The 17,239-nt window shown below is 40.2% G+C and overlaps 1 protein-coding gene across 1 annotated transcript in view; it reads left to right on the forward strand.

Moving 5' to 3' along the window:
• Window positions 1-17,239, forward strand: part of LOC109423346 (nose resistant to fluoxetine protein 6) — an 81,724-nt gene that overhangs the window by 62,712 nt on the left and 1,773 nt on the right. The window contains exons 2-9 of the mRNA XM_019698299.3: window positions 641-879; window positions 985-1,178; window positions 1,293-1,676; window positions 8,629-8,904; window positions 8,973-9,218; window positions 9,382-9,607; window positions 9,692-9,866; window positions 10,003-10,145. Of these exons, the coding sequence (XP_019553844.3) occupies window positions 641-879; window positions 985-1,178; window positions 1,293-1,676; window positions 8,629-8,904; window positions 8,973-9,218; window positions 9,382-9,607; window positions 9,692-9,866; window positions 10,003-10,145 (1,883 nt within the window). The remainder of the gene's footprint in view (window positions 1-640; window positions 880-984; window positions 1,179-1,292; window positions 1,677-8,628; window positions 8,905-8,972; window positions 9,219-9,381; window positions 9,608-9,691; window positions 9,867-10,002; window positions 10,146-17,239) is intronic.

Here is a 17,239-nt window from a genome sequence, read left to right on the forward strand (position 1 = left end):
TGTCGCTTTGTTTTTTAATAAATATTAAGTGACCACCAATTCGATTGTTTGCTTTCCGCGTACAGCAAACAATAGCGCGGCAGCCAGCATGTCATGATTCAAAGTCATAAACTTATATTACTAATTAAAGTGAATCCAGATTCAAAGATACCTTCCCTACTAACAAATACTCCTTTACCTTTGGTGGAGTCACAGCGGTAAACGCGATACATGCTGGTACTAATATTCCTTCCCTCTTCGAACCTGACAGTAAGGACATGACTGGCGCCGCTATTGTACCGTTAAAGAGAGTCTCTGAAGCGTACACAGTGGGATTTTTGGCCATTCCCAGTCAATTATCTAGTAAATTCATGATGCAACTGTCATTGATTCCGGTCAATCACGGAGTAGCACCCAGTCAGTCTAAGCTAAGCAAACAAAGTTTTCAAGTTGCAGCTTGCTCTCTATAACCTGTTTTAAATGTATTAGTTGAACTCATTCAAATAACTCAATTATTTTCAACCTTTCCGAACACAACACACTTCTTTTCTAAATATTTATCAATGTGACTGACATTTCTTAGCCTCCAACTGTTTACATTTTTCACATTGAGTAAGATTTGATCGATGACGCTTTTCTGTTGTCTTCTTTTGCTTCGCAGTGTTGGACTCATCCGGCATCCAGGAGGCTGGTTTCATGTGGGGTCACAACCATTGGATCGGTTCGGAGCAAGGCTGCGTGGCCGCACAAACCCCACTGTCCATCACTCTGTCCGATCGGTACCGTCGGAACATGAAACCCAATCTGGTGAAGGCCATGGCTCCGTTCGACGTCGGCTTCCGAATGGTCTACGCCCAGCACCAGTCCGCCTGGCAGGTAGAGATGAAATTTCTCAGTGAGGTAAGTCGATCGTTGTTGGAAGTTACTCAAACTGTTCTAGGGGTACTTTAGGGGGTTGTGAATTGTTTCTCTCTTGACTATTTGCTGGGTTGATTTCGTAACTAGAACATTCTGCACATTGGTGTTTGCGTGCCTCAATCGTGCTCGAATGGCGAGTTGTTCAACCTGACCGAAAGGTACTTCGACGAGCGGATCATCCAAGCGCAAGACATCTTCGAGTTCCGTCCAAACGTGCTGCAGGTCAAAGATCTCCAACTAACGGAGAACTTCTGGAGCAAACCGAGCATATTCATTATAAGGTAAGACCGGGTTTGACCCATTTTCCCCACTTGATAGACAAGAACTGGCGCTGAACTCAATTTCTACATAATTACTTCCATTTATCCCATCGTTTCTCGTAAAACAACGATCAGCATCACCGTCGCCCTAACGGCCATAATGGTCTACTTGGCGCAGTGCCGTGAGCAAAAAGTGAACGAAGAAAAAGCATGCCTCTCTTCCGAGTCGCCGAACGCCACGACCTACACTCCGGTGCTGATGAATGGACATTACTCACCTGCGCCAAAAGCACCCTCAACCACCGCGGCAGCACTCAACGACGACGAACGGATGAAGGAAACTGCACTCAAACCAAAGTCCACCCCTATTCACACCTCCTCATCCCCTGGCTTCCCCCCGCCGACCAAGGACACTTTCATGGACAAGGTCATCGATAGCTTCAACGTGCGGCGCAACCTCGCCACGGTGTTCCGAACTGACATTGGACCACAGTCGCTGCCGGTGATCTGTGGAATCAAGTAAATAGCACTCTCTAGCTTTTTCGCCGTTTTGCCATATCTCTCTTTCTCGTGCGCTTGTTTCGGTTCGTCTCCATCTCGTGTCTCAGCGCGGACGCGCGAGCGCGGAGTGTGTGCATAACCTTGAACCATAAACGTGGCGCGGTATACCTGTGCGCAATCATCATATACCGCTGTTGCTCCCATCTCTCATCGACCATTAACACCACCATACATATCGAGCGAAAGTAGTTTTATCGGGCATTTCTTTTTGTAGCATCGAGGGGGAAAAGTAGAAACGGGACATGGACAACGTAAACGAACATTGTACATCTTTCATTTCGAAATTCCTGCATTAGATTATGCTTTCAGCGGTGATTTTTTATTCTGGTCGAAATTTATAACAGTTCTACAAATCTTTGCAAAAAAACAGAGCAAATTCCGCTCAGTTTGTGTTTGTTTTAAATTCTGAATTACGCATGTCTTATCAACTATGTTTTGAAAGTAAGAGTGTTTGTCCTCTGAAATAAATCTATAGAATTATAATTCCTGAATATAGCTCATGGTTTTAGAAAGAATCTAGGGATTCCGAAAATAAAACTTGCAGTTTCGGGTGTTTGATAGTGTTCACGAGATTCACAAAAATTCAAGTAGATATTTCAAAAAAAAAAATTTTTTTTGGGAAATCTCCTAAAAAATCTCTAGGAGTTTCTACAGAGACCTCTAGCAGTTTCTCCAAGAATTCCTCTGGGAATTCTTCTAAAGTTTCCTCTGGGGATTGCGGGAGTTTCCTCCGAAAATTCCTGTGCGAGTTCTTCCGACAATCCTTCTAGGAGTTCTTCCGGAAATTTTACTAGAAGTTTCTTCGGAAATTTTTCTAGGAGTTCATCTGGAAACTTTTCTAGAAGTTTTTCTGAAAATTCTTTTATAAGTTCCTCCGAGAATTTCGGGAGTTTCCTCAGGGAATTCCTGTACGAGTTCTTTCGGAAATTCCTCTGGGAGTTTCTCCGGGAGTTCTAGTCGGAGTTCCTCCGGAAGTTTGTCCGGAAATTCCCTAAAGATTACCTCTGGGAATTCCTGGAATTCCTTAAGAAGTTTATCCGGAAAGTCCTCTAGGAGGTTCAGCTGGGAATTCCTCCGAGAATTTTTCTAGGAGGTCCTTTTTAAAGTCTTCTATAAACTTCTCTGGAATTCTTCCAGGAATTTCTTTAGGAATTTATCTGGGAACTCCTCTAAGAGTTTCTCCGGCTATTTCTCAAGGAGTTCTTCCGGGAAATCCTTAAGGAGTTTCCTGGGAAATTTCTTTAGAAGTTTCACTGGAAATTCAGCTAGGAATTCCTACGAGAATTTCTTTAGAAGTTCCTCTATCAATTCTTCTATTCTCTTGTAGCGACTTTTCGTACCCTCTAAGCAGAATACCCTCTTCGAATAAGTGCAATCAGTTTCGTACCTTTTAATTCCTCCCTAATTGATTATCCTTTGACAGATACGCGTATCTGTTATCCAGTGGATAACTGACACTGAGGAAGATTACAAGTGGTAGTCGAAATACGCGTATCTGTCAAAGGATAAGCAATTAGGGCGGAATCAAAAGGTACGAAACTGATTACACTCATTCGAACTCTTCTATTAATCCCTCTAGGATTTGCGAAAGTTCCTCCGGAAATCTCTCTAGGAGTTCTTCCAGGAATTACTTCGAGAACTTTTTATGAGTTTCTACAGAAATTCCTCTAGGAGTTTCTCTGAGAATTCCTTTTGGATTTTCTGAAATTCTGGATTTTCTGGATTCCTCTGGAATTTCTTAAGGAGATTATCTGGAAATTTCTTTAGAAGTTTCTCCGGAAATTCAGGTAGGAATACCTCCACGAGTTTCTCTGGAAATTCTTCTAAAAGTTCCTCCGGGATAGTCCACAAGGACTTTCCTCGGGGAATATTGAAAATTCTTCTATGAATTCTTCCGGGGATTCCTCTAGAAGTTCATCCGGCATTTCCTCTAGGAGTTCATCCGGGAATTCCTTAAATAATACCTTCGTGAATTTCTCGAGGAGTTCTTCTGGGATTTCCTTAAGGAGTTTCACCGAGAATACAGGGTGCGGCAGGAAAAAATGCGAAAAGTTCAAGGCACTATTACACGCTAAATATTGGATATATATGACTATTTTTTCATAACAGTGTATCAGTCAATGTCTATATTCTAGCTGTCCAAAATAAAAATGATCGTATTTGAAGTTTAACATGTAATAATGTAAGCCTAATAAGCGGGTATCAATAAACTGCGCGCCCAATGGTCATTAAACAAATTAACTATAACAGTAAAAAAATTAGCTTAAATTCGATGAACAACCAGACCACACTGATCCAGAGACATGTTGTTTCACATACTAGATGAAATAAGTACATATATTTGATGATATTGTAGAGAAAATCCAAAATTTTGTTTTATCAGATACGAAATTTAGCGACCTGTGTGCTTTTCTGCGGTTTGAAAATTTTGATTGTCTTCAGATTCAGGCTCCACCCTGAAAAGGTTAGTGACCAAAATGGGAAATTTTTTAATTAACTTTTCAGAAAACTAGCCTATTAGAGATCATGGAACGTTGAAACATAGATTGGTTAACGTCAAATGGACGAAAATGAGGTTTGAAGTTGAAAAACACTTTCGCATTTTTTCCTGCCGCATACTGTACTTCTAGAAGTTTCAGCTAGGAATTCCTCCGAGAATTTCTTTAGGATGTCCTTTGGAAATTCTTTTATGAATTCCTCTGTGAATTGCGGGGGTTTCCTCCGAGAAGGATTTCTGTACGAGTTCTTCTGGAAATCGCTCTATAAGTTCTTCCAGGTTTCCTCTAGGATTTTTTTCGAGAATTTCTCTAGGAGTTTCTCTGGCTTTTTCTCTTGGAGTTCTTCCGGAAATTCCTTAAGGAGGTTCTTGGGGAATTGCTTTAGAAGTTTCTCCGGGAATTCAGCTAGGAATTCCTCCGAGAATTTCTTTAGGAGTTCCTCCATAAATAATTCTTCTATTGCTTCCTCTGGTATTTGCGGGAGTTTCCTACGGGAACTACTCAAGGTGTTTCTTCGGAAATCTCTCTAAGAATTCTTCCAGGAATTTCTCTTGCAGCTCTTCCAGGAGTTCCTCTAGAAGTTTCTTTGAGAATTTCTCTAGGAGTTTCTTCACGAATTCCTCCAAGAGATTCTACAGGAATTCCTCTTTGGATTCCTCTGGCAATTTCTCTAGGAGTTTTTCCGGGAATTTCTCTAGAAGTTCCTTCGAGAATTTCCCTAGGAGTTTCTCCTGGATTTCCTTTAAGAGTTTCTACAGGAATTCCTCTGGAACTTATCTGAGAATTCTTCTAGGAGTTCTTGAAGAATTCCTCTAAGAACTCTTTCCTCTGCTTTTACGAGAATTCCTTTAGACATTTCTCCGGGAATTCAGCTAGGAATTCCTGTACGAGTTCCTCTGGAAATTCTTCTACAAGTTCCTCTGGGAATTGTGGGAATTTAGTATGGAGTTCCTCTGGAAATTCTTCAATAAGTTCTTCTAAAAATTCTTCTATACATTCCTCCCGGACTTGCAGGAGTTTCCTCAGGGAATTTCTGTACGAGTTCTTTCGAAAATTCATCTATGAACTCTTTCGGGAATTCCTTTCAGGATTTCCTCTAGGGGTTCTTTCGAGAATTTTTCTAGGAGTTTCTCATGGAATTCCTCTAGGAATTCCTCCGGGAATCCCTCTAGGAGTTCTTGAAGAATTCATCTAAGAGTTCTTCCGGAAAGTTCTTTAGGAGATTATCCGGAAATATCCTTAGAAGTTTTATCCTGAAGTTCAACTAGGAATTCCTCTGGGAATAGTGGAAATTTGCTACGGAAATGAGTGTAAAATTAGCATCTAAGTTAAAATACACATAAATAAAAACTAAAAAAAAAGCTACGGAAATTATTCTAGGAGTTTCGGGAATTTCTCTAAAAGTTCTCTCAGGATTCCTTTGGGAGTTCCCTCGAGAATTTCTTTAGGAGTTTCTCAAGAAATTTCTCTAAGAGCTTCTATAAGAACTCTTTTAGGCAAATAAAGAACGTTATTGTAAGTGGACAAAAGGGAGTCGCAGAAAGGTTTAAAGCGTGGTACCGTCTTTTTTCTTTATATAAATCTCATAAAACCCTTGAGATTGTCAAATCCCTAACTCCAATGAGCTGATTTACCTCTTTGAGAACCATGGTTAAACAAAGTCCCCAAGAAAGGTATTGGAAAACTTCGCAACATCCTTCGATTAATCAGCATTTTTGGCTCCCTTTGAGCTTCTGCCTAACTCCTTTAATTCCCATTGGCCTTCTTTTAACAGCTTAGAATAGCTCTAGTCTTCCCTTTCAATTATCTTGAAACTTTTCTTGCTCCCTGAGTCCCTCTGCAGTCTTGTGAACCCAGAAATCCAGTGAACCACTGCTCTAATCCCATTGAAATCCTTTCATTGTTCCTTCTCACATCTCTTTAAAACACTCTTAGACTTCTTTTTCTTCTTCTTGGCGTAACATCCTCCGTAACTCTTAGACTCTTTTCATTAAATCTCTCTAAAACCCCCTTAACTATTGCAATACCCCCAAAATTTAAAACATAAAACTAATTTCTCCCCTCTAATGGAACGCTCCAGGAACTTCCAATGCTAATTTAAGATTGGGAGCGGGGTGTTTCAGAAGAGTTGAATGAAGTAAGTCAAGGAAAGTCAAAGGGAGGGGATGAAACGGACCGAAGAATATGCTGAAGAGGTCTTAAGTGGGTCCAGGCAGTTCCGTCGAAGCTTCAACAGGATTTGTTTAGGAATTTTGGTGAGGTGTTCAGGGAAGTTTCAGCTGGTTTTAGGATTTCCTTCAGTGGGGGTATGAGAAAATCAGGGATTTGGGGAGAATTTCAGACGTGTTTTGGGGGTTTTTACAGTGTATGGAGCGTCGGTAATGGGAAGTGTTTTATCAAAAACCACCTCCCCCCCTTATGCACGGGCTTGACTTCAGGTGCTCATCAGAGGGTTCACGGGGCTGACGGCGTATCATGGAGGAATCAAGTAGCTTCTAGTTGACTTTCAGTAGGGTTCCTCATGGATTTCAGAGATGCTTCAGAGGGTTTGGTAGCATTTGGAGGGTTCAGTGAGTTTGAATAAGTGGGGTTCGGGATATTGCAGGGTGTTTCAAAAGGTTTCAGAGATTTAGATGATCTCACACGGGTTTTAAAACGGTTGAAAGGAGGTTTCTTAAGGTCATGGAGGAGGATTTCAGGGGATTTTCAAGGATTTTCGGGAGTAACTTGACGTGGAATAAGTAAACTCTTTTTGATTTTGCTATACAAAAATAGATAAAGTACCTACTTCGATCTCAGGTTTGTTGACTTGATAATGATGATTATCGTTGGTCATCGTGATGGATGACATGTAATATAAAAAGTGTTATGCCCTCTTTCGCGTTTATGTAGATGTGAAGGAGCTCTCAAAACAAAAGAAGTCAGGAGAAGGTTGTAAATAGCACCATTAAGTCAATTAGTTTTATAACGGTACTCAAAACCTATTGAAAAAAATTGGTCATCATTACAGGGTATCTCAGAGGGGTTTCATGGGACTTCATGGTAGTTAGAAGAGAGTTCAGGTGGAATTCAGAGGAGTTTGAGGATAGTTTCAGATTGGTTGGGTGATTGTTTTAGAAGATTTTAGGGGTTTTGAGGAGATTTCAAGGAATTTCAGTGGGTTTTACAAGGTCAGGGTGTTTGAATGGGTTGAAGTTAGTTTCAATGAGGATTTGAATTCTTTAGGGGTTCTCCAAGGAGTTTCAACGAGCTTTCAGCAGGGTTTTAATAAATTTGAAGGGTGGAGATGAACCAGCCTCGGGCTGAAAATCTCCCTAATAAAGCTAATAATAATAAGTTTGAAGGGGCTTTATTGGTTTTCAGTGCATTATAAAGCAGTTTCAGGAAGTTTCTGGAGAGTTTCAAAGAATTTCAATTAGCCTCAGGGAGTTTGAAAGGCTTTCCGGGGTTGTGTAGGTTATTTGAGGAGGTTTCAAGCAATGTTGCGAAAACACATCCCAACACTAACCAACCAATCTTTTCAATCGTTTTTCCTTCATTCATGTTCAAAACGATTTCATTCAATCAGAGCACCTATCAAATGAAAAGCGAATCCTTGTCAATTGAATACATTGTCACTCAAATGAGTAACTGGGCACGGAACACGAAGAACCCTGCAAAATTCCGCCAGGCTGAAAAAATATCGACTATCGGGTCAAAGTCGGGTCAATTTTTATCGACTGTTGGTAAAATTTTTAAACCTACAACACCACACATTTTGCTTCCTAGCTGGAGCTCAATTGAACGATATGTGCCTTGACTAAGGCTGGAAGTGATGTCAATTGAATGATCAGAGGCTACTCAATTGATATTCCTATAGTAAATGGAATAATGAGTGGTTACCATTCTCAATTTCAGCTTTAAATGTCGGTTGATACTGACATTTCGCAACACTGGTTCCAAGAAACTTTCAAGAATTTCTTGACGTTTCAGGTTTCATTATCTTTTTTTTTTAATTCCCTACGTTGCTTAGGCTGTTTATTCGTTCAATAAATATGTATACACTGTTAGTTGTTTACTCTTTGGAATAAAGATAAAAATAGTCATCGATACAGGTTTTTACTTTTTTAGCTCCTATCAATTAAAACAGTGTCATTCACATTTTATTTCACGATCCGGCACAATATTAAAATTTTGTTTGTAATAATTCAAATACATAATTTCATGTACTATTGTAGTTTGTTGCTTTTCTAAAGAACATTCATATCGACGCCTCATTCATCTGCCAAAATCATTGCGAAAACGAGCAAAACAAAAACAAGCACCGGATTTTAAATGTGACGTAATATTTTTTATCTCCCCTTCAATTCCATATTTTCTCAACAACTTCCCCTGCGGAATCAAAACACCTTTCCCCGCCGCCGCTGCTCTAGGTCCATCTGCTGCTTCTTGATCTTGTGCTTCCACATGCAGTGGTACACGTTTTTCACCATTCAAAACTCGGCCCTCATGTTCCACTATGCCGAGCAGGTACGCTACCAGGTGATCAGCAACGCCCCACTGCTGGTGGATGTCTTCTTCGCCATCAGTGGCTTCCTGGTGACGTACAACTTCGTGCGGAACCGCAGCAAAATCCAGGAGGTCAAATCCAATGGGCTGTGGCAGAATGGGAAGTTGTATGGAAAAATGCTTCTTCACCGATATCTGAGGTACCATCAATGAGCGCCGCGGTGCGTCGAACTATTCTACTAATTCAACAACATACGTTTCGTTCCAGACTCTCACCGCTGTACCTGATGATCACCGTGATCGGCGAGTTGATGACCAGCTACGTCGTGGACAAGTCCAAGTTCTGGGTGCACGAGCGCAGTGATCTCCGCTGCCAGCAGTACTGGTGGCGCAACGTGCTCTACATCCAGAATCTGTTCGACATCGACGATCTCTGCCTGAATTGGACCTGGTCGTTGGCCTGCGAGATGCAGTACTACATGATCTCCGTCGGGTTGCTTTTCGTCTACGCCAAGTACGTATGCTTTTGGAACAGCACACAGGATATGCGAACCCCTGGTATCATCATCTAGGTTTCTCAATGTTGAATGTTGTGATGCTGGGTTATGCAAAATTACGTTCTTTTAAAAAAAAAGTACTTTACTTTACCAAGTTATGATTAATTCACTTTCTGACAGAAATGCTAAGCTGGGAAAATCGATCTACGCCCTGTTCGCGGCAGCAACGTTCGTGTTCAACATGGCCATCACGCTGATGTATCACTTTGTTCCATCGTACGACGTGCTGTACAACACGGGCAGCGCTCTGTACGTGGCTCCCTGGGCTCGCATGTCACCCTACGTGGTGGGTGTGTACTTCGGTTGGCTTCTGGCGGCGGCTCGTGGCAATCTGCAACTCAATGAGGTAGGTCCTTTCGTCAACGGTGCAGCCGGCGAGTCGTTGAACGACCACTTTCAATCGTTTTCTTTCTTTTTTTCTCTTGTGCAGAAACAATACCGCAAGTACTGGATCCTGGCCTGCCTGGCGGTATTCATCAGTATGCATTCGACCTTCAAGCGCAATTTCCCGTACCCGTTGGCATCGACCGTGATGGTTATGGTTCGGCTGTTCGTGGCTTGGGCTGCCTGCTGGACCATTATTGCCACCTCGACCGGCTATTCGAGTAAGTAATGATCGCTTTCGGGAGATGAAATTGCGGGTAATCATGGACTGACTGGTCGTCAGTTGAGCTACATTTTGGACTAATTTGATTTTTATCTGATTTTTATTTTTTATTTTTTCGTCGTTCCACTTCACAGATATGGTGACCCGATTCTTATCGTCGAAATTCTTCATCCACACCAACAAGTTGACCTACGGCATCTACCTTCTCAACCCGCTAATTATCACCGCCGTGTTCGGGCTTTCTGATGGCAGCGCCAATGCAGATCCCATTCCAACGGTAATTGTGCTCTGTTTGGTTTCTTATATTTTTGTTTATTTATGCACAGTGGGAAAAAGCGATTTAACATGTCGTAAAACTTATAGGGGCTGTCCATAAACCACGTGGTCATTTTTTCGGGACTTTCCAACATCCCCCCCCCCCCGCGTGGTCATTAGTCCATACAAAATTTTTTATTTGTCCATACAAAATGGTCATTGGCCGAACCAGAAGTTTCACTCATTTGATGTATTTGTTCAATACATGGCCTTCATGCATAATGTTAACACTTGTTCGCCACCTAACGAATACTATCATATCTGTCATTTCATTATCCACTTTGATCAATACTCCCTCACACTCTGAGTAGAAAATGACCGATAAAGCTTTAAATGATTAACTTTGATGAGATATTTCAGATAACATTTTGACCCAATCTCGCCCCTCTTACCCATTGTCACCCCCAACGACGATACCTTAATCTCATACTTCCCTGTCGGACTTCATTTTGTATAAATATCTCTCGTTTTGTCGATGATCACGATTAGCGAAGTCTATGGGGTAATTCTCTGGCGATATTTTTTTTTCACAAATTTCTTTAAATATTTCTTATGACTTCTTCACCGAGAGTTGTATACCGATATTTTTGGTAGCTTGGCTTATACTATCTTGGCGTGCACTCAGCTGATTGAATTGCAAAACTTGTAGCAAATTCCATAAAAAGGCCATTGTAATGCTTCGGCAGATTACTGACAAAATGTGTGAAGTTATTTCCAGTGCTGTAAATGTTAAACTCAGAGCTAGTTGATCAAGGTTCCCCGATTTCAGCACCCCTTCACTGATATATTTTTCGTTGATTTTGTTGTTGAAGCTGCGCCGCAATGAACCTCTGGGTACATTCGCATGAATAAATTCCTGGGGGAATCTCTGAATGAAATGCTGGAACAACTTCTGATGCAATTCGTGGAACAACTTTTAAATAAATCCCTGCTGAAAGTTCTGAAGTAATTCTAGGAATATTGAAGAAGTATCTAAAGGTACTTCCGAAAATATCGCTGAAAAAAAATCAGAAGGAATTAAATAAAAATCTGAAGAAAATACTGAATGAATTCTTGATAAAATTTCTGAAAAAAAACATGAATATTTTAAGAATCCATAGATGGATTTGCTAAAGAAATACTAGAAGGAATACATGAAGAAACTCCTGGAGACCCCTGGTGGAATATCTATCAAAACCTCTTAAAAAAATTTGAAAAAAAAATCCTGTAGAAATCACCGATGAAGAATCCTGAACATTCCTTTTAATGAACTCCCGGAGGAATCCATAGATTAATTCGTAGAGGAACGCTTGGAGAAAATTCTGGAGGAATTTTAGAAAAAATACATAGGGTAATACACGGCAGAATATCTGCTGAAATCTCTTTGTGCATTTCTGCAGGAATCTCTGCAAGAATGTCTTCCAGCCTTTCCGTAAGAATCCTTTTGAGAATCTCTCAAAGTATCTGTAGAAAAATTTTTGAACGCATCTTTGGAGGATTTTCCAAGACTTTCATAAGTAATCCTTGAAGCAATTTCTGGAACAGAAATGTTTTGAAGGAATATCTAAACTTTGGGTTCTAAAGGAATGTGAAGAAATCTTGGGAAATTTCCTAATAATCTAAGGGGCTGTCCATAAACCACGTGGTCATTTTTTTGTGACTTTTCAACCCCCCCCCCCCCCGCGATTTTTTTTATATTTTTATTTTTGTATATTTTAACTCAAGCTAATTCTACACTATATTTCTGAAGAAATTATTAGTCAAATTTATTATAAAAGCCATGGAAGGTTTTTAGAAAAAATCCCTCGAAAAATTTGTGAAGGAACCCCTAGGGAAGTTTCCATAGAAATCACTGCAGAAAATTACCGAATGGATTTCACAATTTTTTAGGACTCCCTGGAGGAATTCCTAAAGAAATCTCAGGAAGATTTTCTGACAGAAATTCATATTTACATAAAAACAATTCCTGAAACAAATTCCCCGGAGAAAGTTTGGAATAAATCCTTTAAAGAACGCTTGTAACAATGCTTAAAAGAATTTCCGGAAAAAAAATCAGAAATAATCTAGAAAAATCTCGTTAGAAGCAGGGGAAATCTCTGATGGATTTTCTGAAGAACTCCCTGGAGGATTTTTTTGCAGAAACTCATGCAAAACATTCTTACACTACTCTTTGTGAAACTTCCGGAGGAATCCTCAATGGAATTTCTGGCGAAATTGGAAGTTGCTGTGGTAATTTCTGGTGAAATCCGTGGAAAAACTTCCAAAGTAACTTCAGTGTAAATTTTTGAAGGATGAAAGAATTTTCAAGCAAATTCGAAAGGAATGTTCGGTCTGTCTATTTTTTTCCTTTCTATTGTTTTAGACAAACTCTGCAGAAGACTCTTGTTGAGAACTTCTGAAGAAACACAAATGTAAATTCAGGGAGTCCATTCAAATACGAAACTCTTAGATCTTTTTTGTTTCATTAGATTTCACATCTTTCACATCTCTCCAAAAGTTTCTTCAGAGATTCTTCCATGGAACCTCCAGACAATTCTTCAGGGATGCTTCCGGCAGATATATCATAGATTCATCTAGAAGAAGATGTACTTCAGAGATTAGCCTAAGAGTTCCTTCGAGGATTCCTTCTAAAGTTCCTGCAGGAATTCATGCAGGAGTTTCTGTGGAAATTAGTCCAAGAGTTTCTTCAGAGGTTCTGTTACAAATAAAAAAAAATATTATAATCAATGGCCCGCGTTGGGCGCCATTGTTACAAATAAAAAAATATATAATAATAATCAATGGCCCGCGTTGGGTGCCAAATTACGGACAAACAATGATGGAACCCTATAAATGCTCTATTTTATTTTTCATTACGAAAAATAAATAGAACATTTCAAATGCACATTAAAATATAACTACACGAATTCACATTTACAACACAAAACATAAAAGTGGCCAGTTATCCTCAAAGGAATAACAATTTACGATCACAGGATGACAAAGTTTCATTTATTGGTTTTGGTCCATCAGTCAATCCAGGAACAGTTTTGTTTGGCAGATTCCATTTTTGTTAACAGTATTTATTCTGTTTTCATAGCTTATTTGTGTCTAGGAAAACTAATCCTAATTGGCCATCCCGAATCGAGTTTTAATGAAAGAGGCTGCATTTTGATGTCCCTGCTAGGGAGCGGTTTACCTGTCTTGCAGTCATTTGTCGCCAGAAATGACCTTAATGTATGCAACCACTCCGGTTGCTAGGGCTATATTTATCCTGAGTGATAGAAGAACCCTATAAATGCACATTAAAATTAGTAGAATATTAACAAGCTAAAATCGAACATGTAACAGAAAAATAAAACTGGTAACAGTTCTTCCAGGAGATACTTTAGAAATTACTCTAGAACTCCAACAAGATATTTCTCCTGTTTGTAGAGATCGCTCAAGGAGATCCTTCAGGGATTACTCCGGGAGATTCATCAAGGATTCCTACGGGAATTCCTTCTAGAATTCCTCCTGTAATTCTTTCGGGGATTCCTCTTGGAATTACTTCAGGATGCCTCTTTTTCAGAGATTCTTACAGGAGTTCTTTCAAGGACTGCTCCAGAAGTTTCAACGTTGACCTCTCTAGGAGTTCGTTTAGGGATCTGCCTAATAGCTCCAGGAGATTCAGGGATGCATCCAGGTGTTCATTAGGATTTTCTTTAGAAGTGTCCTAAGCTATTTCAACAGGAGTTCACTCAGCTATCCTTACAGAAGTTCCTTCAGAGATTCCTCCAGGAGTTTCTGGGAATTGCTACAGGAGCTCTTGCATAAATTAGTCCAGGAGTTCCTTCAGAGATTCCTGCACAAGTTTCAGGGATTCTTACAATTTGAATTTCTTCAGATCCTGCAGAAATCTCTCCAGGAGATCTTTCAGAGGATGACTCTATCAGAATTTAGGAATTCCCCCAAAAGGTTATTCAGGGATTTCTATATAGGGACCGTTCATAAACCACGTAGACTTTTTGGGGGGAGGGGGAGTCTAGCCAAAGTCTACGCTCCATACAAATTTCAAAAATTTTGTATGGACAAAAGTCTACGAGAGGGGAGAGGGGGGGGTCTGAGATGGCCAAATTTTGGTCTACGTGGTTTATGAACAGCCCCATAAGAGTTCCCTTCAAGATTCCTTCAGGATATCCTCAGGGGATTCCTCGAGAAGTTCCTTTAGGGATTCTTCCAGAAGTTCTTCCATGGTTAGCTCCTGGGATTCTTTCAGAATGTAGATTAAGATTGAGATTTTTCCAGAAGGACTCACATATGCCTCCAGGAGTAACATCTGAGATTTCTCCAGAAGTTCATTAAGGAATTCAGAGGAATTCAGAGAATCTTGTAGGAGTTCCTTCAATTATTTCCTTAGGATTAAAATCAGACATATATCAAGGATATTCTTGTGAGATCTTTCATGCAGTTTCTACAAGCATTCCTCCTGGATTTTCTTCTCGAATTTTTCTAGAATTTCTTTAAAGGATACTTTCTGAAAATCCTTTCCCCTACCCGGAAAGATTCTCGTTGGGAAATTCCATTGAAAATCTCTCGAGGATCCGTCTGTAAATCCTCCGGAGATTCGAGAATTCCCCCAGGAATTCCTGCAAGGCTTTTTCCTGTAATTTCTTCAGAGATTCCTCCTGGACATCCTCCAGGGTTTCCCCTGAACTTTCTTAGAAGCTTTCTCCTGGAATTTCTTCTCATGGATTTCTTTCGAGGATTCCTTTTGGTATTCCTTCGGGGATTTTTCCTAGATTTTTTTTCGGGGTTTCCTCCTAGACTTCGGGGATCCCTCATGGAGTTCCTCCGGGGATTCGTCTTTGAATTCCTTCGGAGATTCCTGCTGGAATTCCTGCGGGGACTCCTCCTAGAGTTTCTACGAGGACTGTATCTGTCTTGACACTGTATCAGTCAACGTCTATATTCTAGCACTACAAAATAAAAATGAACATATTTGATTTTTAACATGTGATAATGTAAGCCTACAAAGTTGATATCAATAAACTGCGCGCCCAATGGTCATAAGACAAAATGGCTAGAGTAGTAAAAAAATAGCTTCAATTCGATGAAAAGCCAGGCCATACCAATCCAGAGATATGTAGTTTTACATACCAGATGAAATAAACACATATATATGATGATATTATAGAGAAAATTAAAAATTATGTTTTATCAGACATAAAATTTAGCGACCTGTGTACTTTTCAGTGGTTTGAAAATTTTGATTGTCTTTAGCTTCAGGCGCAGTCTTGTAAACATTCTAAATTCCTTTTCATAAAATTAGCCTGTTAGAGATCATGGAATGTTGAAACATAGATTGGTTAACGCCAAATGGACAAACATGAGGTTTGAAGTTGAAAAAACCTTTTTACATTTTTTCCTGCCGCATACTGTACTGGAAAAACTTGTAATTAGAAGGCACGAAATGTTGCTAATTGACAAATTGAGAGCTAAAATTTGAAATTAGTGGGCACAATCGGGAGTGTGTTGTGGATTGGCATCTAAGCTGAAAGAAAGATGAGTTTGTGAAACAGGAGTGTTCACGGTGTGGCTTCGGAGTTGGTTTGGTTTTCTATTCCGCAGAGTCATTACTTGTGGCTTAATTGGTTAAAGCGCCGGTAACGAATACGGAGTCGTTGGTTTAAATCCCACCAGAACGCGATTTTTTTTAACAAATTTGTCAATTAGCAACATTTCGTGCCTTTTAATTACAAGTTTTTCTATTATGTTTCAGACATACCAGCAAATCTGGTGAAATGCCAGTAAAATGGGCAATATGTGTCGATGAACAGATTTGTGCTCTTGAAAATTCGAGGTGTGGCTTCGTCATATCTTCACCTAGTACCAGTATACGTACAAGCCGGACTCTAGTTTAGGAGTCGGGTTTCGGTTTGTATTTCACCTACTACACACTGTAGGACAGTAGGCGCAAAAGGCGTTTTAGCTGATTATTAAAGACTGAAAGAGCCGTTAAGCTAGCGAAACACTCGTCAATTACAGTTGTAAGCAGACAGTATAATTTCCTCCTTCAAAAAGTTATTACACGATAACGGTTTGTTGGATTGAAATGATGTTTGAAAAGAAGACGCGGACACCGTCTTCAGCCAGAGGCAGTACATACTGAATGAAATCAAACACTAGACAAGGGACATACGGGGCATGCATCAGTGGATATGGAGAAGACACTATTCTCACGAAAAGTTTCATCTTTCGGAGCGGGAATCGAACTCTCACCCCATAGGGTGGTGCGACAAGAAGCTTACTGACCCTAACCACACGGCTACGAGGCTCCACAGATGTTTGAGGATATTTGCTGAGTTAATACAAAAATGATTCGAAGGGGGTATAGGTGTATAGGGTACGAAATGGCGGTACAAGGTCGGGATTTACATGTGTTTTGTTTCCAGTTGGTGTAGGAATTTCTCACGTGTAAATTTGTACACTAAAACCTCTTTTTATTCATGTTATTTCTAGGCACATTAAATGTATGCGCCTTTTTTATGCCCTTGGGGTTTCCAAGGGTCTCACGTGTGTTATATGAGGTCCGAATAGGTCTTTCGAAACCCCCGAAAGCATTTCAGGAAGTCTAAGAGCATTCAAGCTCGTATCAGAGGCGTTTTTTGGGGTTTCGGAGGATCTCAAGTGCGTTACATGGGGTCCGAGGGAGTTTGAGGGGGATTTTGTAGGCATTTCAGGAAGTTTCAGAGCATTTTCTGCGGGATTCAGAGGCGTAACGCAGGCATTTTTGGGAGTTTTGGAGGGTCTCATGTGCGTTACATGGGGTCTCAGGGGGTTTTATGGGAATTTTCGAGGCATTTCAAAAACTTTCAGATCATTTTTGATGGAATTCAGAGGCGTTACGGAGGCGTCTCGTGTGTGTTACAGGGGCACAATGTTCGAAAAAATAAATAAAGTTCGGCTAAAACTACTTTTATATGTTTAAACGAAATTATAAGTTGTCTAAATATGTTATAGAGTATGTTCAGCGGGATTTTGGAGACATTTCAGGAAGTTTGAGAGGATTTTCAGAGACCCGATCACAATGTCTTTTGAAACGTCCCTGAAATGGCC

Source organism: Aedes albopictus, chromosome 2 (assembly GCF_035046485.1).
Source record: "Aedes albopictus strain Foshan chromosome 2, AalbF5, whole genome shotgun sequence".
Taxonomy (NCBI): Eukaryota; Metazoa; Arthropoda; class Insecta; order Diptera; family Culicidae; genus Aedes; species Aedes albopictus.